Source organism: Anser cygnoides, chromosome 2 (genome assembly GCF_040182565.1).
Source record: "Anser cygnoides isolate HZ-2024a breed goose chromosome 2, Taihu_goose_T2T_genome, whole genome shotgun sequence".
Classification (NCBI taxonomy): Eukaryota; Metazoa; Chordata; class Aves; order Anseriformes; family Anatidae; genus Anser; species Anser cygnoides.
Genome location: NC_089874.1, coordinates 142,189,127 through 142,214,903, shown reverse-complemented (window position 1 = coordinate 142,214,903; position 25,777 = coordinate 142,189,127). Strand labels below are relative to the sequence as shown.

At 36.3% G+C, this 25,777-nt stretch overlaps 1 protein-coding gene across 10 annotated transcripts in view; it reads left to right on the top strand.

The window, feature by feature from the left end:
- Positions 1-25,777, top strand: part of UBR5 (ubiquitin protein ligase E3 component n-recognin 5) — an 83,402-nt gene that overhangs the window by 19,870 nt on the left and 37,755 nt on the right. For 6 of the 10 annotated variants that reach the window (XM_066990634.1, XM_066990635.1, XM_066990631.1 and 3 more), the window contains exons 5-16: positions 229-348; positions 3,432-3,621; positions 5,050-5,209; positions 12,206-12,355; positions 14,334-14,545; positions 18,574-18,690; positions 18,772-18,882; positions 19,662-19,816; positions 21,777-21,894; positions 22,726-22,910; positions 23,302-23,411; positions 25,010-25,122. In XM_066990634.1, the coding sequence (XP_066846735.1) occupies positions 229-348; positions 3,432-3,621; positions 5,050-5,209; positions 12,206-12,355; positions 14,334-14,545; positions 18,574-18,690; positions 18,772-18,882; positions 19,662-19,816; positions 21,777-21,894; positions 22,726-22,910; positions 23,302-23,411; positions 25,010-25,122 (1,741 nt within the window). The remainder of the gene's footprint in view (positions 1-228; positions 349-3,431; positions 3,622-5,049; positions 5,210-12,205; positions 12,356-14,333; positions 14,546-18,573; positions 18,691-18,771; positions 18,883-19,661; positions 19,817-21,776; positions 21,895-22,725; positions 22,911-23,301; positions 23,412-25,009; positions 25,123-25,777) is intronic. The other 4 variants (XM_066990632.1, XM_066990637.1, XM_066990638.1 and 1 more) reach the window with 3 other exon arrangements.

The window sequence follows — 25,777 nt, the reverse complement described above, 5'->3', positions numbered from 1 at the left end:
TTACGGATTGCTGATGTACCTACGATCTGTTAGACATGCTTTCCATTTTCTTTTCTCAGCGTACCTCTTAATATACAGTTAGATTAGTTTGGAATATTCCCCAAGGGTGTTGCTTAAGCTGGTATGTTACCAGACTAAGTCCCTGAGAATTTAGACCTGGGATTCCAGGTTTTGTTCTTAACCCATTTGGGATTGTTTTGTGACTGATTTACCATCTTTTACTTTCAGTTCAAAGTTGAGCAGTGGCTCAGGGGCAGGAAGGACATCCAGGCCAGGCAGGACTAGTGACTCCCCATGGTTTCTGTCTGGTTCTGAAACTCTGGGCAGACTGGCAGGCAACACCCTTGGGTAAGTTTTGATAGGATTGAGGCTGCAATCTGTTTGTTCCATATTTGAGTATATGTGTATACACATATATAAATTGTATGCAGTATGTATAAGGGAACGTATAATTACAGCAGTTGTGTAGGTAGGGCGTAATAAAAAAACCTTGGTTAAAATTACAGATATGCAAGTGACCCTTGAGTACCTAGGATATGGAGCATTCTTCATGTATGTGTGGAGAATAACTTTGTTTTGGCTGTTGTCCTCTTCTGAATGTTTTTTGGTTACTTGATTTTGAGAAGCAGTTTTTTAGAGGGACACTATCAATTTAAATTATCTAATAGGGTAGTGGCATAAAGTAAAATGAGCACTTGCACAGGTAGAGTCTTCATTATGTATATTTACAGGCTTTTGTGTATTCATTTTTATTTTTCTTTCTTCTCCCCTGCCCCAAATAATATGCTGTTTTGTGTTAGGTGAGGTCTTACACATAGTAATAGGAAGGAAACATGTCAAAAAGTTGTCACTCAGAACCTTTTAAAATTTTACTATATGCTAAATATATTATACAGGCTCAAATTTTATCATTAGCTTTAAAATTGATGGTGTCCCTTCATATAGCAATGTAAATTAATCTTCTTTACATAATCACTATGAATTTATGTGCTTTTGTAAGAAGTTGAATGTGTTTTTCTACGGTTACTATCCACAGTAAGGAGACTTGTTACTAGAAACCGTACTTTCTGCATGTGAATGTTTTGTTAAAGGGAAGAGGAACTACAGCTTTTCCTTCAAAGTGAATTTGTTGTTTGTTACCACATAAGCTGATTTCACTGAGGGTTTAGTTGCCTGAAAGATATCCTGTACCCCAACTTCTTGTGAAACTCGGGCATCTGAACCTAAATCTGTTTGCTAAACTTCAAAGGCAAATCGGTACCGTCATGTTTAAAAACCTGCTGTCAAAAGTGTAGGGTTTTCTCCTCAGACTAGGAATGTGCTGAATTAATTTTTATCTGAGCATAACGAGTTAAAGTCACTTGAAGCTATGTGCTTAGGAGACCAACCCTGGAGAGTTCCTAAGTTCTTTCCCTTGCATGTTTTAGAACTCACCAAACTCAGAGTAACAGTAGATACTGTATCTGCTCTATTAAATGAAAGGAGTACTTGATGTAATAACCTGAATCTGAAAATGTTCAAATGGTGGAATCCTTAGATCACATCATGGGATTTGGAAGATCACTTTCATACTAGTGGGCAGTGAAGAGATGTGAAAAACTAGTAGATGAGCAGAAGGATTTCAGTTCTCTTTATTTTAGGTTTAGGGAGCTTCGATAAGAATAGCTGTGTCCCAGTGATTTTTTTTTTTCTCCATAGATCTTTGAGAGCATAGATCTGTTAAGCTAAAGAGAGTTGTATAACAGAGTTAAGAGTACTTCAGGTGAATTTAAGTCCACTTGAAAGGAGCCCAGATGAAAAGGAAGTTTTGTAAACACAAGGGAGGTACATTTTATGAAGACAACATTTTTGTATTGGGGTTGATCAGTAGATTTTAGAACTTTCAAAGCTATTAAACATTTGTAAAAAGGTGAAGGAATGAAGCCTTTCTCTTTAAGGGATATTAAATACTTCACCTTTTTTTCTTCAAGCTTTCTTGAAGTTTTAACCACATTTTAATTAGCTTTTAGTTACACTAAAAATAACATCTGAAAATGACAATGTGCTAAGTCAGTGGGTTTCTCCAGACCTGATTTAATTTGAGGTAGTAAAATGCAGTTGGTATAGTGTGTATTTAAAGAAAATGTTTTTGTGATACCTCTTCATTATCAGGTTAGGACACACTTGGAATATTTGAGGTATATGTTTATAGCGTTTTAAGTGTTAGAGCTCTCATGTCTGTCACTGACAGTTTATAACTTAAAGTAGAGAGACGTATCTGTATGAAGTGCTAAAATCCAGTATGTAAGCTTTTTTTTAAACCCACATCTTCCATGCTGAGAGTTGAATTGGAAACTTTTGTGTAGGAAGAACTTGTCTTTCCTCAGCCCCCTTTCACACCTTTAGAAGCAGAGTAACTAGTTAAAATAGTTTAAATAAAATATCGCTTCTCCCCTCCCCCCCCACCATTATCTATTTTTGTGAGCTCTTTTTCTATCTGATCAGACAAGATGTGTTTTTTTTGCTGAAGCCTTCATTGTATTGCTTATTGTCTTGCATTGGGCTATTGTCTGTGTGGTTGCTGGCTAGAGTCCTGAAAATGCAGATGTCTGACAGGGCCTCATCTTAGGTGGATGCTTGAGCAGTTCTGTAACTGTATGATTCTTGTCAGAAGAAGAGAGAAGGATGTTAGTAATTAACTTTAACTATAAAATGTGAGACAATTATTTTTACCTAATTAGCTTTTATATCTTAAGGTAACATATTTTTAATGTGAATTTTAGATACTGTTTTGGAGAACATACCTACTGACTCATTGAAATGAAAAAGCTTCTTGTTCAGTCAGTTTATGCATGCTTTTGCAGTATAAGTGATGCTGATTTCACCAGTAGCCGTAGGTCCAAAGTAGAGTATCTCTTGAATAGAACGATCTAGTGTAAGATTCATCTTGCGGTCAAGAGTATTACTTGATTTTTTCAGTGTAATCTGAAGCAATTTGTTAATATAAATCAAGTCTCAGAATTTTTAAAGAGCCATCTGAGTATAGAAACACAATCCACTGATCTGCTGCTCGTGTGCTTTTATAGTAAGAAGTTAACAGCTGAATGTTAGATGTTATGCTGCTAATACTGTTACTTCTGGAAACTTGGGGAATTGGTGTGGGCACTTGTGTACACATCCACACAACTGTAAGAGCAGTAGAAAGTACAATATGCACTTGGGAGTCCTGTTTTATATTCTTCCTGTCTAATTCAAAACTTTATCAATTAACCTGGTGTTCATATTCTTACTAGTTTTGAGAGAGACTTTCATAGCATTTGCCTATGAAGTCAATCTCCTATATTTTTCAGAGACTGTCTACAAGTTATTCTTAATAAAACTGATGCCGTATTTCTTGAAATCTCCCAAAATATGCTGCTATAAAATATATGTTCCTCTCTAAATCTTTTTAGAAGTCGCTGGAGTTCAGGGGTTGGTGGAAGTGGAGGAGGATCTTCTGGTAGATCATCTGCTGGAGCTCGAGATTCTCGAAGGCAGACCAGGGTTATACGCACAGGACGAGATAGAGGATCTGGACTGCTGGGGAGTCAACCACAACCAGTGATTCCAGCATCAGTCATTCCAGAGGAACTCATTTCACAGGTGTGTGAGCTAGAAGCTTCTTGTTTTCAAATGTATGGACAGGAAAGTGTTTTAATAGTACCGTATTTTCTCCAAGGAATAATGGTGTACATTTGAAAAGATGGACTACGTCTAGTTGAATTGCTTTTATTCTGAAATGCATAGTGTGAATGACAGACTTTTTTTTGGATATTGGAATTTTCGTTTCCCAGACTTCCACTAAGGCGAGGTATATGTTCAGTCTTGATGAGAAATGCAACGTGTTGTTCATTTGCAGATAAAAGATAGAGTGAGAAGGTCAAATATTTGATTATCATACCAGGCATGTAGATAATAAAGTTAAGTTTCTTAAGGGAATGTAAGGAAGGGGAAGCAGATTACTTTTATCCAACAAAGGAAAAAAAAAAGCCAGATATCTATTTTAGATTGAAATGAAGGACACTGAACATACTTAATCTGTTTAAAATACTAATACATTTTCTTCATGGACACCTCCACTTAATTTTTTAGTAAATGTAACTGATGATTTTCAGGTTCTGCTTTTACCTCTCAGTGTGCTACAGCCTGGATAAGTTGATAGACTTCATGTTGTGTGATTCATGATGCAATAGTATGTTGAAACGACATTTTTCCTCTATTTTTCAAGGAAAATGTAATGAATGTATTTTAATTCTTAGTTCAAACGAAGTTGCTGGCGTACATGTTGAATACAGATGCTAGTTATTAGGCTGAAGATAATCTTCTCGTGTGCTTTGAGTGGTCTATAGCATAGCTGGCACAAGATAGGAGCTAACAGCCTTGGTATCTACAGATACACCAGTGAAAGAGTGGCTTCCTGTCTCTTTATGAATTCCGAACCTAATAAAAACTGGGAGACTTTCACAGAAAGCTTCTTCTGTGTTTGCACTTTTCTATTAAAAACCTAAATGTTGCAGAAACTGCTGAAGGTGAACCTTTAGAAACAGGATGATGAGAAAAACAGGGGGAAGTGGCTACCTGTTTAAGGACAGCAGGAAGAGAAATCAGTGTCAAAAAGATAGGGTTTGAGGTCTAGTTTTGGAATAACAGTTGATGGCAAAACTCTGACATATTTAAACACTTGTATAGAAACAATAAGCAAAATCTGTTTTTGAGAATATTCTGTTTGTTTACCTACCGCATTGAGCATGTCAGGAAGTAGTTTGTAAGGTGACCAATAAGGAAATACAGCACCAAAGTTAGAGTCCAGTAAGCCTAAATTGAACTGAGAGGAAGTTAAATATCCAGTACAAGATACTGAGAAAATTCAGCGTGAGCCTTTGTGTGTATGTTCTGTGATTGACTTCTGGAGAATTGATAGTTGCTCTCTTGGTTTTATTAGACTTCCTCTAGAGTTAAGTATCCTTATATTAGGAATGGTGTTTGGTGAGCTGAAAATGACTAGTAATCAATTCTACTCTGTTTTGACAGGCACAAGTTGTTCTACAAGGAAAGTCCAGAAGTATTATAATTCGGGAACTCCAGCGAACAAATCTTGATGTAAACCTTGCTGTAAATAATTTGTTGAGTCGTGATGATGAAGATGGAGATGATGGGGATGACACAGCAAGTGAATCATATCTTCCTGGAGGTTTGTATCCTGCAAATTTTGATGAGGAAGTGTCAATGTGTTCTTATTTTCCTGTATTTAAACACTCACAGTGTGCTCTGTGCTGTGCGAGGTATGCAGCGAAGACTTCTTACTTATAGGAGCGAAGTCTAAAGATGTAGAAAACAAAAGATGCACTGGGATGTTTCGAGGTATTAGGTTAGGCGTTAATAACTGTTCATTCTGTGGGTGGCACCAAATTGAATTTAGTTTTTTTTTAGGATTCCAGGCTTTGTAACATCAGCATTACTGACGTCTATATTTTGCTTCTCAGTGAGTTGCTGAGACTGCTGTGTGGCTTGCTCATAGAAGCTAATTCTGAAACCTTCCAGTCACTTGCATGTTTTTCTACCACTAACATGTATTCCTAAGATACAGCAGTTTTTAGAGCAAAAGTTACATGTTTTTAAACCAAAATTTAAGTTAGGGCAAAGCAGTTTACATTTAAGACTGAGAATTTATTCTTTGTCTCAAGTACCCCTTATAAATGCTGTAGTATTCTGGCAATACAGGTATAATGCTGTAATTGAAGTCCAGTTATTCTCGGAATATTGTTTGCCCCATGTAATCGATTTTTAGGGAAGACTTTGAGTCTTCTTTTGCATTGGCCAAATAATTCAGGTAATCTGACCCTTTTCTTGTTGAGTAAACATATTTGAAAACACAGCAGCCAAATCTAATGTTTGTATTAGATGCACTGCATGATAAGAACACATCTAAACTCCGACTACATACTAGTTTTTCTTTTTGTGTGTCAAAATGACATTTTGGTAATTCTCTAATAGATATTTTTTCTGCTCATCTGGTTCACCAGGAAGGTTCATGGGCTTCCTCCATCTTTATCTTGTCAATCACATGATTAGACAAAGGTTTTTTGTTCTGCAGCAAAGGCTTTGTAACTCATTTGTCTCTTGGCTTTAGTTGCATCTGTCAAGCTTCTTTATTTTGCTGTAGGATCAAGAATCCTCTGGTGAAAAATCCTTAATATAAGCCTTGATTTTAGTGATCAGTTTCATAACGTTAGATGCATTGGAGGAATTAAATTCTCTCAACTCTTTGCTTGTATTCAAAGCAGGAGTTCTTATTCTAAGCATACCAGAGTGTGTTCCTCTAGAACCTGGCTTCAGAAGACAATTCACTGAAATCATTCACAGTAAAAGTTCCTTTTAACTGTACTAACCAGCTTCCTTACAGCATTAACTGTTCTCTTAATATCTCTTGGGATCATAGGAATCAGTTAATAGGGACTGTCTTACAACCTGTGGCTAGTAGCTTTTATTAGAAGGTTCCTGCACTGCACTCTGTCTCTTGTATTTGAGATGATAGGTTGAACCAGTATGCAGACTTTCACTGTCTTCAGTAAACAACTTCATCCTTGGCTTAAATTTTGAACGCTTCTCACCTGTTTAGAATCATAGAATCATAGAATATCCCGAGTTGGAAGGGACCTATAAGGATCATCAAGTCCAACTCCTGGCACCGCACAGGTCTGCCCAGAAGTTTAGACCATGCAACTAAGTGCACAGTCCAATCTCTTCTTAAATTCAGACAGGCTTGGTGCAGTGACTACTTCACTGGGGAGCCTGTTCCAGTGTGCAACCACCCTTTCGCTGAAGAACCTCTTCCTGATGTCCAGCCTAAACTTCCCCTGCCTCAGCTTCACACCGTTCCCACGGGTCCTGTCACTGGTGATAACAGTTTAGGCTGATCTTTCCTACAAGAGACTGCAACCTACTAGTATTGATATTTTTCCCCTTTACCCACAGAGGAACTGGGTTATCTTTTCTCCATTTTTTGTGGGAAACGGGGTAGAAATGACAACTGAAATGAAACTTGACATGTCTTAACCCCAGTCTGTCTGCAGAGACGTAATTCACAGTTTGTAGAACGTGCTATGCCTTTTGTGTCTGTCTTAACTTATTTGACTTCTACAGGCAAAAATAACTACGCTTGTTGCACAGAAATGGATTCACTTGATAACTGAATGTGATCAAAACATTTGGAGAAGTCTAGCTGAATACTGATCAGTGCTGTCATGAGACTACTGTTGGTATATTAAATAGTACAAATTACCAACCCTTACTTGTATCACATAATCATGCAGGCTAGATTTCAGGAAAACCTGATGGCTAGAGAACCTTGCCTGTAGCTCTATGGAAAAATTAACAATATTCTGTCCTTCAGAACTACATGGAACCAGTTTTTAAGTCTTTTGCTCTAGAAACTTTGCATTCTTCTTACTTGCACTTGTCATCTTGCCTCTGGATGTTCTTTTGGACCCATAACATCAGAGTTCATAGAAGGAAGCTGTAGATAGCCAGTAATTGCTACACACATTCTATTTTTAGTCAGGTATGTATACGCAATTCTGAAAGATAATGAACTTCTACTTTTTATGATGCCAAATTTTACTTTAAAGTGTTTTGGTTTTGTTCCTATCAAATACAAAAAAAAAAAAAAAAGACAAGGCTGTTTTTGCCTCAGGACTTTCTGAGGCTCTTGCATTTTGATTGAAAGGGTATGCTGCTTTTTGCTTTCTCCCTTCTGCATGTCTGTTGCTTTGCTTAGATCAGACTCTTCAATTTAGGTGTTACTCCTCTAGACTTTTGAAGACAGATTTTTTTTTAAACATTAAGAATAACTTGTACTTGATTTAAAATAAAAAGAAACGAAAAAAATGCTGAGATACTTTTCAGACACTGTGAAATGTGTAAGTTATTGTTTAAATACATCGTAATTTCATGAATATATCAGTTGTGATATAAATCCAGTTAGTATTGTAAGGGTTATGCATCTGAATTATTTAAGGGAAGCAAAAACATACCAAAATTCTTCCAGAATTCTTCAAAAATGTCTTAATTGAAGAGCAGAACTCTTACTTTTCTGTACAGATTGCCTTCAGTAAGTTCTCTTAGAATTTTATTTTTAGAGCCTTATGTACTTTGACTTATCTAATCCTGTTTCTTTATGATGATTCAGTGAAAGGAATATGAGTTCGTTTGATGCGTAACAAATAAATGAGGAAAAAAATCAAAGTAAAAACTGCAGAGAACAAAATAATTTAGTGTAGAAAAGACTCAAAGATGTCTAGATTAATATTCCAGCCCGTACCAGGTTGTGTTAGAGTATTCTTCCAGGCTTTATGTTCTGTTAGTGCTCTCTGGTTCTATAGAATTTAAAACACTTGGTTGTTTGTATAGTTCATGTGTGTGGATGTTTGCTCAGTAACTCCTTCATACAGTGGGTTCCCACTAGTGGGACTTGTGAAACAGTTTAGGTAGTATCTAGACTACTTTGGATTTCAGAATTTGAGATGAGTTTGTTCTAAGAAGAAAAAAAAAAAACAAAACATCTTCTTGTAAGGAGAGAGATTGGCTTGTGTCAGCAATCTTTACTGTATTGGTTTGCAGTGAGGAAGGATGGGAACCAGAGCATATGTAGAGATCAGTTTAAAAACTGGGTGTTCAGTGGCTTTCCTCCGGGGAAGACAATTAAGTATGTGTTTGTTGTGGTTTTCTTAGTGTATTTTTTCTTTTTTTTTCCCTTGGGTTTGAAGATGAACTTCAAGTTGGGTAATGTTTTGAATACGTATCTCTTATCAAGAAATGAAGGCTGGAGTTCTGCTTAAGTCTGGTTTCCTAGGAAACCAAAATACATGTTTTTGTCCTACGCTGTCACAGGCTTGCCAATTTTATCTCTGCTTCTTTCAAGTTTGGATTGTGAAGACATCGAATTCTTGTATATTTTATAAAAATATGCAGCTGAGAAAAGGGGAGATACCTTATGATTTCCCCCTTAATGGAAAACATTTCCGACCTCAAACTGAGCTCATGTTTAATTGATCCAGGCAATGCCTTCAATTAATGAATCCATAGAAAACAGTTCTAATGCTACCCGTGGAGCTATTGAAAAATAATAAAAAATAATACTTGAATTACTGTTTGCGTATATTGAAACTGTCTTCTCCCCTCCCCCCTTTTTTTTAAATGTCCTTTGCCCCGTCTCTCTTTTTTCTGCTAATTTTCAATGGTATTTACAAGTGAATTATAGGTACTTTCTTACCTAAATATGTTGCTCAGAATCATCGCATCTAAATCAGTATTTGAGGGGGTTGATTCTGGTCTACCACTGCATAAGAGATGAAAGATATCATTTCATGGGCTTTTCCTGAAGAGCAGAAAAATAAAGTCATAGAATATGTTTTTTCCTTTTTTCCCCCACCTGGATTCTTTAACTGGATGTAGCCTTGCAGTATCTGTGTTTTCACAGAACTAAAAAATTCCAGTGATCTTTGAAGGGGAGTGGATTTGGCTCCTATCCCTACTGGTTTTAGCACCTTTGTTTGCTGGTATAGAGGATGGAAGAAGGGGGATCTCTTACAGAAATATTGGAAGAAAATTAAAATCTGATATGAAGCTGAAAGAAGAGGGTAAGAAAAGGCTTGATTTCCTCACTTATCTTAATGCACATGTAGCCAAAAATGCATAGTTCTGGTTCTTAGGTCTGATGGTTTGAATTCTTACTTTCCTGTTTGGAAATATAGCTAACCTCAAGATATCTAAAATGCTGGAATGTACGTGTGTGTGTGTGTGTTTGAGTTAGTGCATGTTTTCTTTCAGGATAATTTCTAGTTTAGCTTAGTTTAAAAGACATTGTCCATTTTGAATGAGGTTAGTGATTTTTTTTTTCTGTGCTGGCCAATTCTGTTCCTAAAAGAGATCAAAGTTTTTCCAATTTCTGGCTGGATAATGACCAAAAAATGAGAAAGTTGCTAGACTGCACAGAGGTGGAGCTCACCTGGGAAGAAAGGCGAATGGTGAATGTGAACATCAGGATAAATAAGTGTTTGAGCTGTGTTTCCGCCTCCTGAGCTATGGTACATGCGAGTTGGTATTTAAGGTGAGGTGTTCTGCTGCTTTCTTGTTGTGGAAAACCAGTGGAAAACTGATAAAATATGCAACAGGGTAAGGCCATCCTGAGAGATCTTTATTTTTTTGGTAAGACAGAGCCTGCTTGCCAAACAAGATTTATTTTTTTAACTAGGCTTTCTGAGCAGTCAGGGATCATGTTCTAAAACATACTGTGTGGACCACAGTTCCACGCTGTGCTTTTAGAAGCACAGACTATACTCCAGTGGGTTATTTATTTGTTGCAAAAAGAACTCTCACAGGTCTTGCTTTGAAGTCCACAGAGCTCACTATTTATAGTGCTGTTCTTACGTGAACTCTGTTCTTCTGGAGACAGTTGTTGATGGCTGGTATGTCTTAAATTTCTAAACTCCAGAAAACGTAAGGATGACTGTTGTGATTTGCTGGGATGTGAATGACTCTAACACTTTTAGTGTCAATAAATGGAACTGTTAAGTGAATTACTGCTGGCTGTGAGAGAGGACCTAGTTTCTTTTCAGTTGTGGGATACCCTCTTGTTGGTGCTTTTTTCTTTTTTTCTCCCCTTCATTCCAGATACTGAGGGAAGAGGTCCATAATAATCAGCTTTTAAGGTTAAGAATGCTTTTATTTAACTTACCTGAGTCTCGAGTCCTAGTCACTATTTTGTTTTTATATTTATTATGAGGTTGAGGCTGAGAACTAGATCCGTTGAAGTTATTTGTTACTTCTGTGTTTTCTGAGGGAAATTTTTGCATAGCTTCCTGTTAGTTTCATGAGTGGTTTAAGCAAAGTGCTTTAAGTGGTTCTGCTGCCCAGAGAAGCTATCCTGACCTTCACTTGTGTGGCGGCATGGAAACTTAATTTTGGGAGCCTGATTAAATTTTCAGTCAGATTTGTGTGGACTTTTGGGAATGGGCAAAGCTGTCTCCTGAAGCAGCAGCACGTGTGCTGATGGTAGTGCTGCATGTGGTAACGTAGCACCTTCGTGGTGCTGTCTGACTGCCTGGTTAACTCAGTCTGAAGACTGCTGCTGAAAGGGGTTGTTCTCTTCACACCTGGCCTCCATATCCCATATGAAGAATTATTTCAAGGCAAGATAATGCCCTGAAATGGCTGGTTGAGATGTGGATATCCCACCTTGGCCCAAGGAGGGGTCTTGCCACAGTGATGAGGGATGGAAATAGGACTGTCACTTCTATAGCAGTGAGGTGGTAGTCTGGTTCAGCTGTCCTGTCAGTCAGTATTTCTGGACTTGACTAATTTTCAGTAGCCTCTTCTGTGGGTGGATAGTAGCTGTAGTTTAGTAAACCATAGGAAATGGATAGTTCAGTGATGATCACTACTTCAGAGGAATTCAAGTTTTCCGAAATAGTAGCTTAGGTGGTCACAGTATGAGTTCATCTTCCTGAGTTTAACTGTGTGGTATTAAAAATATATATATAATTTTAAAAAATGTTGCTTTCTTCCAGATAACCGTTGTTGTTAATGTAGCTGCCATTTCAAGGTTTGTACTGAGAGCTGCAGCTGCTAGCTTGGGAGTGAAGTATGGCACTCTGAAAGAAACGTTCTGTGGAGGAACTTGTAACCTTTGCCATCAAAGACGTGGCTTTGTGAAGGCCAGCTTTCACCATCAGTTCTGTTCTTCCTTAATTCTAGGTCATAATTCTAGGTCATCTTTGGAGTTCTGTCTGTGTGCATGAGTGTATGCACATCTGTGTATATGTATCCACTGGGGTCAGATGTGTATCCACAGGGCTTTGTTCTTCCAAGAGAAAGGCTGAAGTCTGAATTTCTGGGTTACAGGAAAAAAAATTGTTTTGGTTAAGACTTCCTTGGGAAATGAGGTTAGAAGAGTGACAGAGAGCAGTTCTTGTAGGGAAACTGGTTTTGTGCACTAGTCTACCATGCTTGATTGTACATGTGGGTGCACAGGAGGCACATGAGTTGGAACTGGTGAATCTGAAGAGCAGAAATTCAATTAATAGGTAGGATTTCTTTTGTTGTTTTGATATTTATTTAGTTGATGGTCTCTCTAGCTGATGTTTTAAGTAGCTGATTATTCACTTAAGACCCTTGTCTCCTCTTATAGAGGATCTTATGTCTCTTCTGGATGCTGACATACATTCTGCTCACCCAAGTGTCATTATTGATGCTGATGCTATGTTTTCAGAAGATATTAGTTACTTTGGTTATCCATCCTTTCGGCGCTCATCACTTTCCAGGCTAGGCTCATCCAGAGGTAATTTTGCACCTTTTTTCTTTGTAATAAGTAGCTTGCTGTGCAAAAAGCTAGTGATAGTGCACACTGGTGGTTTACTTTCTGATTTAATGCGAAAGTAGACTGTGATATGTTGTCAAATGTAGAGTAGACAAGTAGATTGTTAGTCATCAAAATTATTAATGAATTGGTGAATATCAGCAGGTAAGTTCTGTAAGAACCTTGATAGTCATGCGTTGTTAAAAATGGAATTGTTGATCATTGATGTTGCAAGATGTAAAATTTTTGCATGCTGAGTTTATTTTAAACTGTGTAGTGTAAATACCTACTAATACATATAATGCATTACAAATATTTAATTAGGCTCAAAAATCAGTAATGATTGTTGACATGCAGCATTCTTCATCTATTTTTTTTCTTGGTTCAGGTTATTCTTAATACACTGTTCTTCACATTTCCTTAAGTATTACATGACAGAGGTTATATTTATGGAATGAGGAGAAATGTGTTTAAATACCAAGGAGGGGAGAAGAAATTAAATTTGATTTTTTTCAACTTGATTTTTTGAAGCATTTTTATAGCCGATTAGAGAGAACTATTGGCAGTTGATATCAAGACCATGAGTTGATATCAAGACCTTGTGGAAGTGTTCTTGGTTTTGTTTTGTAAAGCATATTACACACAAAAGATTTAGAACAGAACGTGCAGCAACTTCCTAGCTTTTTGAAGCTATTTTGCAAATACCTAGTGTATTTCAAAACTGTTAATCCAACCTCTGCTGTGATTTTTTTGTTGTTTAGTATAGTGTTGTTGCCTTTCATGAATCTGTTCTAGTATATTAATTGCTGAACATGTAAGTTCCTGTCACAAAACTGTTAGTCGGGGTCAGTGTGGTGATTGCTAGAAGATAAGTACAGTAATTTATGAAGTATATCTGTAAGACAAGCTGTTATGTTTGGCTTATGTAAAAACTTTGCCAATTTTCTAATACAGCAAAAGACCCAAGGCTTGGTGTAATTTATTGAAACTGATAGAGTAATGTGGTCATCTCATACATGTAATTTCAGTTGACTTTTGTGAGCATAAGTGAAATACTTAATAGGTTAAATGCATTATGTGCATGTACAAATATTCAGCATCTGACATAACTCCTTCTAAATTCCTCCTTTTTTTTCCTTTCCTAAGGTTATTCTATATAAGACGTTACCACGAATTTTATAATCCTTATTTTCCATGCATAGTTGACTCTTGGAAAGTTAGTTTGATTACCTGATTTAAAAAATTTATCTGCATGAGCGAACTGCAGAGTACTGGCTTTAGACAGTTTGTAGGCCAATTGGAGGGGAAGCATTTTGGTAAGGAACATTTTCCTACAAGGATCCTTTTTAAAAACTTGTCTGACTCTTGAAAAGTTTTCATTTGATCTACTCAAAACAGATGCACTTTAATTTGTTAAATCCAGTCCTACAGGATACCGCTTTAAACACAAGGGGTTGGATTATCAAACTTGTGTACAAGAGCTTTTTTAATGCTTGCTTTCTTTAACTTTTTCAAATTACTGTTTTTTTGGAAAATTATTATGAAACTCTCTAATAAATACTCTTTTTTGGTTTGCATAAATATCTAACAGATGGTATCGACCTAGATTTTTTTGTTACTTCATTGATTAAAAACAGTACTACAAAACTCTGTATTTTGTACTGTAAAACATTAAATTGCTATGTTTACTGCATTTGGCCTCTTATGATGCAAGTGAAAATGCTGTAGCATTTTTGATGATGCACAAAATCAGTTCTTTATTTCTAGCTTACTATTTTTATATTTAGTAATTCTAAAGTACATATGCTTGAAAGGGTTAATATTTTGAATGTTGCATGTCAGGACTTTTTTATTTTTAATCTTTGTGAGTAGATTTAACTGCTGTTAGTTGCATCCTGAAGGGTCTTTACTAGAGAGTGGCTTACTTTTATCCCACTGGTGTGACCCAATTGCATACCAGTTCTCCTTCTTCCCTTAGAGAGAGACTCTGAGCTGTTGCGTGAACGTGAGTCCGTTTTACGTTTGCGTGAACGAAGGTGGCTTGATGGAGCCTCATTTGATAATGAAAGAGGCTCTACAAGTAAGGAAGGGGAACCAAACCTGGACAAGAAGAATACACCTGTTCAAAGCCCTGTTTCTCTAGGAGAAGACTTGCAGTGGTGGCCGGATAAGGTACTGAAATTTTTTTGCCTATTTTATTTGCATGCTGTACAATAAATCTGTTGTTTTTGTTTTTCCAATTAAATACTCTGTTTCCTTGTTGAATAGCTCATCTTAGTTTGTGAGAGATAATATAATAAAGCATATTTGTTAACACACTTATGAAAATTGTAACTAAGTGGTTACAGCCTCATAGTTAAGACATTAATAACAGAAGCATTAATTTTGTTTTCCACATATTTTGAATACACAGCTGTACTTAAGTTTTTTTCTTTTCATACGTAGGTGTTCAAAGAATTTAATTGGCAAAAGGAAACTCGTAAAACAGTTTATTCTATTTATTGCTTTATTTTCCTGTCTCTATTTTTTTCCTTTCAGACTCAATATAGATAGAGAGCTTGAAGAGGGAGGTGAATTTAGAAGCTTATTTCTGCTTACAGCAGCTCACTTTTAATCCCTGTCATCTTTTTTCTGGCATTCAAACTGAGAAATATAGATACCTAAAGAAGAATGTTTATCGAATAGTTCTTCTCCCAACCAGACCTTATGTGTCTGAGGTGTGATTTTATTTTTTAATTGGCCAGTAAGTTTGAGCTTCTTTGCCAGTGAAAGCTGACAGCCTTTGTCCCTCTTGCTTTGTCATGATGGTAGAATGAGAATGCCATCTAGCTTGGGTAGAGAGAGAGATCTATTTTTTTTTAGCATAAGAGTAAATTTAGTCTACATTTGGAATACTAAATTAGCTTTTTTTATGTCCACTGCTGTGTTTTGATAGTGTTACTATCACCATTATTACTGTTGTGTTTTTCACTACTTCACTACCGTTCAATATTTTAGCAGTAATAACTTACTGAATTAGGTGTTAGGCTTTTTGTTTCCCCACCCTGATGTGGTTTTTCGCTTATTTGTAGACTCAGCAGATTATGCCCTAGGATAATTATTGCAGGCTTTTATTGGACATCTTTTATGGAATTAACTTGCTACGATGTCTAATTGCATGCTTGCTCAGTTTAGAAATACTGGCATTCTTTCCAAAAGACATCTTTGCATATGCACTCCTGTAAACCCTAACTTCCAGTTAAATGCAGGTGTCTTACTAGAAGGAAGGGCCTTTCATCTTTATCTAAAAGTAGTTATACTTTTTATTCTATCCCTCAGTTGAACATTCATAACAAATTGTTCTACGTCTTTCTTGCTGTAGCCCCACTTCTAAGTTTTGTTGGGGGTATGGTCCGAAAGAAATTCTTCAAAGTAAATCATGAGGGAGATGATATAGCTGAAGTGCCAGCTCAGATGTTTCTTCCATTTTGAGAATTGGAGAGGAGATCTTAAGATGTCAATGGAAGTTGGAAGTTAAGAGTAAGTTGGGGAGAGATTCGAGTACATAAAGAGCCAAAAAATAGCCAGTCTTGTTTGCAAGATTTTTCCTTCATTTTTCATTACTTTCACGTTTAGCACGTGAAATGTAGTAATCTATGATGAGGATGGTAAACTTCGGTTTATGGGAGGTAGAGTACCAACCTGAAAGGGATGGACGAAACTCTTGGAGAGCTGCTGGTGTTCCCAACATTATCGACTTCACACCTATCTGACACTAATGATGTGAAGCATTGCATACAGAGTTTTTTTTCTACCACATAAGTGAAATCAATTCCAAGAATTCAACTCAATAAATTAGTTCTTCTAATAGCTCAAGTCTCACTGGACCATACAATTAGTAGTCTGTGCCTCTTACCAGTTGAAAATATTGTGACATACCTGGCAGAGCCAATCTGTAGTATGACAAGTACAGCTGTTTTCTCTTCCTAGACTGTAGTTAGGTGCAAACTGAGCTTTATTTGGTTTGTTCAAAGTAGGTATATTCTGTTCAGCTATTGACATGCAAAGATTTTTGTCAGCAGTCTGAATCATCTTCAGGCTCTGTAATTCCTCCGGTCTGAACTCAGAGTTAAGCACATGAGACTCAAATTGCAGAACTAAAGCTGTCATGTCATTTGTGCATCTTTGCACTGTTAGTCTTTCTGAGTGGTGTTACAGAGGTGTGTGTAGCCATGCTCCTGATTTATATGTCACAACTGCTAATATTTTGATGGGAAAGAAAATTTATGGATGATGGGTCTCTTCTGAGCTGAATTAGTGGTATAAAACTGTCTATAAAAAGTTATAAAACAAATTGACAATACAAAAAGTCACAATGATACTGTCTTGGAGCAGAAATTAATTGGTTTCCATAATTTGAGGAATTAGGACAGATGACTTTTAAAGATTCCTTTATGCTGATGAAATAGTTGCATCTCATTAAAGTACAGTAGGTTCTTTTTCAGAATATGAAATATGTGATAGCAATTGTTAATCATGACTCAGATTAGCATTTATGCTGCTTCTGTGCTATGCTGGGAGATGCCCTCCAGAGCAATAAAATTCTCTTACAGCTTAACTAATTTTAGGTTCTTTTATCGTGGTATGAAAGAGAATTGCTTGTGATTTCTTCTTTCTGCTGCATTCTTTCTCTTCCTCCCCAAAATATTGTTGAGCACTTTGAACTGTTGGTAAGAAACATACTAAATTCATACCTTTTGAAATGTGCGCTCCTATGCGTGAAAATTGTTTTTTTCATGTGTGAATCCAGATTAACGAAACTAAAATTGTTTGTTTCCACTAGTAAACTTCTGAAGCTGAAAGAAAAGTCCCTTAATTTAGGGGAAGGGTAAATGTACTGGATGGTGGGCTTTTTTTTAATAGTCTGACACGAGTTCAGTTTCCCATCAGATAGCTGAAAGGCTTACATGTGGTATCTTCTAATCCAAGAGGCAATTAAATATGCTGATCTGGGAGATAACTATTGCAGAGAACATTAGTTATCGTGCACCTGTCTTTCAGATTTGAAGCTCTAGAAGACAATTTTATAGCATTTAATTTTACACCAGCTACTTCATTTTTTAAAAGCTGTATTTTCCCTAAAGTGGAAGGGAATGTTTAGTTTCTTCTAGTAAAGAAGTTGAGAAAGAACATGGTTGTCCTGTGGGTACAATGGCTGAGGAGTGGTAAATGCCCGTACAAATGTTTCTCAGTAAGCAGAAGTAAATATTTTGTGAAGTTACCAAGTTTGTGGGTCTGTAGTCTGAGATTCCTTTCAATGCAAGGGGAAAGAGGGCTTGGAAAAGAATAGTTATAACTGCTGAGTATTTGATGCCACATTGGTACGCAACCAAATCTGAGAGAAAAAAGGGCCTGTGAGATCCAGGTAGTGTACAGAATAAAGCAGTTAAGCTCAGTGAAATGCGGTATTTCTACTGCTCAGTATGAGGTGTGTTAAAATCTTAGGAAGAAGAGAAGGAGAGGAAAAAAAAATATGAAAGTAGTCCATAATTAGAAAGTAGTCCATAATTAGAAGCTTGTCTGGTGTGCTAGGTCTTAATGATGTATTAAACTGACATCTAGAACACTGATTTTTTTTAATTTGGTTGTGTTTACAGTTGTCTGTTTCCCTTAAGTAGTGGAAGAGGGAATTCGTTTAATCGATGAGGTAGAGAACTTGAAAATTAATGTCTTATTTAGTTGGAAGATATCTTTATGAGTTTACTTTGGAATGGAATAATGGAATTATATTCCTTTATTGTTCATTTAAAAAAAAAAAACAACACAATTTTAGAAACTTTTTAAATGTTGGAAGTTGAGATCTTCCCAAGCGTGTGAGCAGTGTGTTGTTCTTAAAATATTGTGGAAGCTCTTAATAAACCATCAGAGTTAATTGCAATGTATATTTTATTTCTCAACTGCAGGAAAATGCTATCTGAGCACCCACTTTTTCCTCCTTCACCCTATCAGCAGCAATACTGCATTTTTTTTTGTTTGAGGGAATGCTGAGCTTTAGACAAGCTGGAATACATTTTTCTTTTCAGGTTCTGTATACATTGGAACTCTGGAGAAAACGGTTACAAGAATTCTGTTATTTTTTAACTTATATCTGTTACATTAAAATCTTGATATGCAGGTTGTATAACTTCACTTTTTTAGACCTCATATGTCTGTATTTACAGGATGGAACAAAGTTTATTTCTATTGGAGCCCTGTATTCTGAGCTTGTGGCAGTTAGCAGTAAAGGAGAACTCTATCAGTGGAAGTGGAGTGAATCAGAGCCTTACAGAAATGCACAGGTACTGTACATCTTTAAATCCTGCCTTTGGAATGTTTTACATGCTTTGAATATCTAAAATATTTTTTTATTGTTTCCAAAGAATCCTTCACTACATCATCCACGAGCCATGTTCTTGGGATTAACCAATGAAAAGATAGTGCTCCTGTCTGCAAATAGTATTAGAGCAACTGTTGCTACTGAAAATAACAAGGTATGAGATGAGTGCCTGTTGCCGAATTTGACAAGCTGTTTTTTCCACTTACCGGCAGTGTGTAGTAGAGAAGTTGATCCTTTAGCTTCAGTAGAAAGTAAGGTTAGTTTAGTAGAAGTAAAGTTTAGCTCAGTAGAAAGTATTTCACTTGTTCATTCAGCTTTTTTGAAAAAAAAAGAATCCAGCTGATATTTTGTAAAAATGTAAAAAGTAAAAGTCAAAAGCAACAAAACCAAAAACCCAACAAAATGATCAAAACCACTTGGATCTGGTAGATTTACAGTTGAAAATGGCTATCTGAAGCATATCTGTTTTTGTCTAGTTATTGGAAATGCTCAACTTTTTGCTGTTATAGTTAAAGCCAATATGGGTTTTGGAACAGAGATGCTTGTTAATGTAATTACTGGAAAAACGAAGGGCATTGAAGTGTTCAGTACTGTAAATTTACCTAAACTTATTTTTATGCCCACTTTAGAGTGAACTTGATACTGTGAAGTATTGTTGGTAAAGCATATGCACTTGTTTTATTTTATGATGCATACCTGCATTTTTGTCACTTATTTGTTTGGTACTGGAAATAGAGGGGAAAAAAAAATCCTGCAAAGCTCTTCTTTAGGGAAGTAAAAGGTGCTGGTGGATAACATCCCAAATGGGATCATTGCTACTTTTTTTTGGTCATTTCAAAACCAGTAAATACTATGTTATTGGTGCAAATCTCTCTTCTTCCTTTTTTTTTTTCCCCTTTGTGTTCTCTGTTCCTTTCTTCCCTTTTCCCTTAGGTTGCTACCTGGGTGGATGAAACTTTAAGCTCAGTAGCTTCCAAATTAGAACACACTGCACAGACATACTCAGAGCTTCAGGGAGAACGGATTGTTTCCTTACATTGTTGTGCTCTTTATACATGCGCTCAACTAGAGAACAACTTGTATTGGTGGTAAGTAAATACTGTGTTTATGTATATCAATGTAAATCCATCGACAATCTTCATGTCCTTGGTTCTTAAAGTCTTTGCAAAACTGCTTGACCGCAGTTCTGGGTTCTGAAACTCTGTGCTTGAGCTTAAATTCAATTTTTTAAAGTGTACTTATTCTGTTCCTTCATGCTTAAAGCTTTTCAACCCAGTTATAAAATCTTTAAGGGAATAAGGTTATTCTTTTAGGAGACTTTCATAAATGCTTTAGTATTCAGATACATCAGTACTGCACAGTGTAAGAGAATAATCTTCTTTATGCCTTTCAGGCATTTTTCAGGTTATAAATGTGGAACAGACTTACCAGATATGAAGTCCACATTCTCCTGTCAGGTTCTGTTAGAAATTATGGTCTGTTAGTTTGTGGTCCGAATCCTAAAGAACTGAAAAATAATACTGGATGCTCCCTCTAGAGCTTGTTGCTGAAATTATCTACCTCATAAACATTGCAAAATATAAAATGTTAAAGTATTCTAACAATTAAAAGATTTATGTTCAATAAATCCCTCAAAAATAACACCTGAAGTTAATCTAATTTGATTGAATTTATTGAGTATTACTACTGTGTTGTCAGGATGCATTATTCTTGTCAGTGTGTCAGGAGTCACACACAGCACTACATCGCACACATAGCATAGTCCAAAGCTTAAATAGATTATTGGCATGGATGAGTTAAATAGTTGAAGATGTATTGGAAACTGGTGCACAGAAAATTGATCCTATGAAATAGCTTTCTTACTAAATTCTGATCACTTTCTTGAAAACATCTAAAGGTCAATTGTAGCTAGGCTTGTAAACTTAAACACAGCTATTTTATTCTAACTTCTAGTCCCGAATCTCAACATCAAAGCTCCTCTGGTTCTTGGCCCTTTCATTATGTATCACTGCTGACACACCTCACTTAGAAGTAATTACCAAGTAAGGAAACTAGTAAGCCATAACATTGGAGATATTTGGCTTTAGAACCTGATGGTTTTACTGTTTTTAGAATAATTGCTCCAATATGTAAAAAGGCGTATTATTAACATTTACGTGTAATCTTTGAAAGCTATTTATTAATCAGCATGTCCTTTTTGCGAGTATTGTCAGTATGTCAGTACTGGTGATTTTCTGTTAATCAGATGTAGACAGAAGCTTGTTACTACTGACGTACTTGGTTACAGTTGGCTCTAATACATTAGACAGGACTTTGGTCCTTGCAATATTAGGAATTGATGTTTTTCATCTTAGCATGAAGGAGGTTTCCAAACAAAAGCATCTAAAACTTTAACTTACTGGCTAAAACATGAAATGTTGAAATCCTGTAGCATCAAAATAATAAGCATGCTTAACTGTGTACATCGGTGTAATTTTCAGCTAAACTGAGTGGATCTAGTTGCAAAACCAGTTGCAGGTTTTTGTTTTTTTGGTGTATTTTTTTGCCTTGTAGCTGCTTAAATCTGCCATAAGAGTCTGAAGTCTATCAGCCATTCCCCCAGAGAGGAGTAGAAGCTTTTAGAATTTAAAAGTAAAAAGAGGTTTATCCTCTTCCCCAGTAACTGCAAATTCTGGAAGCTACCACTAGTCATAGGAAAGGCATTGTCAAGTTCAGAGGAAGCAACCTGCAACTTCCAAGTTGTGACTGAAGCACGCTGTCTGAGATAGAGGTCTCAAAACATTTTGGGCTAAAACGAAAGCTATTCGGCAGTAACATATTTTGTGCACTTTGTCTTCCTCCTTCTCTAATAGATTTTCTGTTTTAGATGAATTTGGAAAGTGATGATGAACAGAGAAAAATGTCATTTATGCAGTTCTTTGGGAGAAGATGGCACAGAGGCTTGTATATTTAATCGTGACTTCTTTAAGCAGAAGGAATAAATTGTTCAAAGCTTTAAACAAAGCATTTCTTTCACAGCCTTTATTAAAAATATGTATTTTTCCACAGGGGTGTAGTTCCTTTCAGCCAAAGGAAGAAAATGCTAGAAAAGGCCAGAGCAAAAAATAAAAAGCCCAAGTCTAGTGCTGGTATCTCCTCCATGCCAAATATAACTGTTGGAACCCAGGCAAGTGTAACAGTCACAGGTGACATTTTTAGTGTTGTACGATGAGCTTACAGCATGTTCTTAAAAAATAAAAATCAGGTTCCGTTCCTGTTGTGCACCAAAGTTGTATGGTATTAAAATGGTACATTTTTAATTACATGACTGTGAAGTGATGTGTCCTGTTAATGTTATTTTTTTACTAGTATGGTTATTGCTGCAAACATGGAGGAATGAGCTGTACACATAAAAAGTATTTTTCTTTTACCCACCAATTTTGTATTTTGTGAAAATGAAATTTCAGTAATATTCTGGCTCTCAATAGAGCATGGAGCTTTGCAGATGTTTTTGCATTTAAGTACCTGCAAGATCAGGGCCTGGGATTGATGTATATATGCAGCGGAATAGGCATTTGGTTTGAAGCCTTTGTCAAAAAGTTTAATAGCTGATACAGAGATGTAGGATTCTTTTTGTGATTAGTGTTAGACTAACTATGAGAGGAAACAGTTCCTTCCCAGGGAGCACATTTCTTTTGGTTCCCAATACATTCTAATCAACTCTGGGAGGAGTCTTTGTTTTTAGATGAATCCCTCCTTTTGTAATTGAGCATCTAAATACTGTATATTAAACAGTTGCACTGCTAAAGCTGTTACTTTCAGCTCTGAAATGCACAATAGCCTCTTAAAAAAAAAAAGTGCTTAGTACATCATGCTGACTTTCCTTTTCTCACACGCTTCTGTAAGGTTTCTTTCCCTTTTTTTGACTACTACATATGTTACCAAGAAAATGCATGCATGTATGGTTTCCCTCAGTATAGCCTACTGTTCTCGTAGAAATAAATATTTCTATCTGCAGGTATGCTTAAGAAATAACCCCCTCTATCATGCTGGAGCTGTTGCTTTTTCAATCAGTGCTGGAATTCCTAAAGTGGGCGTGTTAATGGAATCTGTTTGGAACATGAATGACAGCTGTCGATTTCAGCTTCGGTCACCAGAAAGCTTGAAAAACCTGGAGAAAGCTAGCAAAACGACAGAAGCAAAGTAAGTGTGAAAATGTGAACACACGCAAAGAGAACATGTATTGGATATTCTTTAGAACTGTTGATTGATACGAATTTAAAAGAAGAGAGGTCAGCTTCCAACTAAGGGTGTTTGTTTTCTGTAATATTTTATACATTTTCCTTTATGTTATAAAACTTAATCCCGGATTAGGAAGCACAGCACCATTCTCAATGTTGGATGCATACCCTTGAAAGTCAGGATGTTAGTTCCGCGGTAGGAAGCTACTTAGCCTCAAAAAAAATAAAGAGGAAATGTTGTTGTTACTTCAGAAGATAGAGAATATGGCTGGTCTCTTGGATGTAGAGACACTTTGTCCATTGTCATGGAAAAACCCACATTCCTTCATTTTAAATAAAACTTTTTATTTTAGACCTGAAAGCAAACAGGAACCAGTGAAAACTGAGATGGGTCCTCCACCATCCCCAGCTTCCACTTGCAGTGATGCATCTTCAATAGCCAGCAGCGCATCAATGCCATATAGTAAGTAATGTGTAGCTCATGGTGATGTAAAATGTTTGTCTAGGTAAGTTCTCGTAAAAGGCAGTCCTAGAAAGATACTGTATTAATTTCAGAATCTGATTAAAAGTAAAAATCTCTTTCAGTCTTCTGGTGTGAACCACAACATAACGTAAAAGCTTTTATAATAGAATTTAGATAGTCAGTGAATTACCAGTGTTAAATTTAAATGTAGTAGTACAAGCAGTGACTACTTGAAGCGAGGTGTATCTAAGCAAATATAACAGTTCTCAGAATCAAAAACATTTTTCAGGAGGTGATCAACAGGAAGTCTGAAGATAGTTTCTTGTATGTTTAATTGGAATGTGATAGTGAATTTGTTTACAACCCAGAAGTTGAACTCGTTTTGGAAAAATTCCTTTTAAGATTAAGGTGTTCTTACACAGCTTGCCTTGCAGGTGAACTTCAGTGCATAAAGCAGTAGTTGGTCATCTTTATTATACAAAATGCCTAAAAACAGTCATTATTTACTGATCTATGAAGCAGGTGGGAAGTTTTATAGCATATGTTCTACTTTTTAAGTACAACTAAACTTTTGAAGTACAACCTAAAAGGCTGTATTAGAATTTGTCACTGACCTCTTGTGCATCTGTGTTTTTCCATTTAAACTTACATATTTTTAAAGGCTTAATTACAATACCATCATTTGAAGGAATCTTTTCCTTTCTTCTACTTGTTCATACAGTGCAGTTCTAAGAAGGTGTTCACTTAAAGAATTGAGTTGCCTCATTCAGTGACCAAGAATCTTGTAGACGTAGATGTGCAGTACTGACTTACTGAACTAGTAGTAGAGGCGCATGCTACTGATGCCTTCTGTTTGGCAGTTCTTTCACCTGTAATTATTCATTCACTGACTATAATTTTGCGTGGGATTTTGAACTAGAGTTTGAAGTTAAGCCCAAGGTTAGAAGTTCTCTACTTCTTCCTTTAATTATGTTGATGGTATCAGTTATACTATAGAAACTTCAGGAGATACTGATTCTTATCAGTGCTAATTTAGATATGTTAGGTATTCAAATTTGTTCCCAAGTGGGTTTGAGTTTACTATGGTTACTGTTCAGATGATGTCTTTGCAGAAAATCTTACGGTCTAAATAGCTATTTTCTGCCTCATTTGCTACTCCTCTAGGTGTTTACCGAAAATCCATAGGTTAGTGGGTAAGCAGACTTCTTGCATGGATGACAGGAAGCCCTGTAGCAGGGCTGAACGAAGGGTCTTACGGTGTTAGTCTTGTTACCTACAACATAAATACCTGAGCCCTGCCAAAACAATTTCTTAAAATTATTTTTGCTTAAATGTCCTTAAAAATAGTTTTATTTATCTAATAGCCTTTATCAGTGTTAATTTCTTGGGTGGGGGATGTAGTGGCATAGTATACTGTTAGGTAGTTCTGAAGGTTGTAAATCCAGCTTGTTAATCTCTGTTATTAATTTCTAGATTTGAATTGAACATTGATGCTATTTTTTTGGGAGGGGGACACTTGGTGTTTACTAAACAGTGCGTTTTGATACTGATTAAATATTTCAAGTCTTTTTTTCATTAATTACTTTTTTTTGTCTCAGAGCGACGACGATCTACTCCTGCCCCGAAAGAGGAGGAGAAAGTGAATGAGGAGCAGTGGTCTCTGAGGGAAGTTGTCTTTGTAGAAGATGTTAAAAACGTTCCTGTTGGCAAGGTTTGTCTAAAATCCACTCTCCTACCATCTTTTTAAAATGATTTTAGATGAGCTAACTGTTAAAGTGTTTTGCGCTATTATATATGGTATGCTGATAGTTTTGGGGATGCACGAGAGTTTGTGACTAGTTGTATGCTAGTCAGAATGCTGCAGCTGTGTGACTTTTGTTGCATTTTTGTTTATGCATAGCACAATAATACTAATAGACTGTGTTGTGAGGAAAACATGCTACATCTTAAAAATCAAGTCTCTTAAATTGAACCAAAATATTAAGAAATAGATGGGATTTAATCTGAAAGATTTTTTCTGGTGACTGGAACAGTAGCTACTACACTTCAGTGAGATAGTGAAGAGGTGCATGTGTTGTGACTGACTTTTATGTGCACATCAACTTCATGTTTGGGTGACTCTGATGGTCGGGCAATCAAAGAACAGGAATGTTTTGATTAGAAATAATGTCCTTTGTTTACATAACTATAAAATTATTTGATCCAGCAAATCTGTTTGGTCCCTGTATTTTTTCTTTCATTTTCTTACTAGTAAGCCCTTCAGTATGAGTAAGCAGTAAAGTATTTGGTTTCTACTTCAGCATTGTGTGATGTTAAGGGGGATTAGGTCATCTAGATACTTCTTTGCCGTGCTTATCAAAAATAAT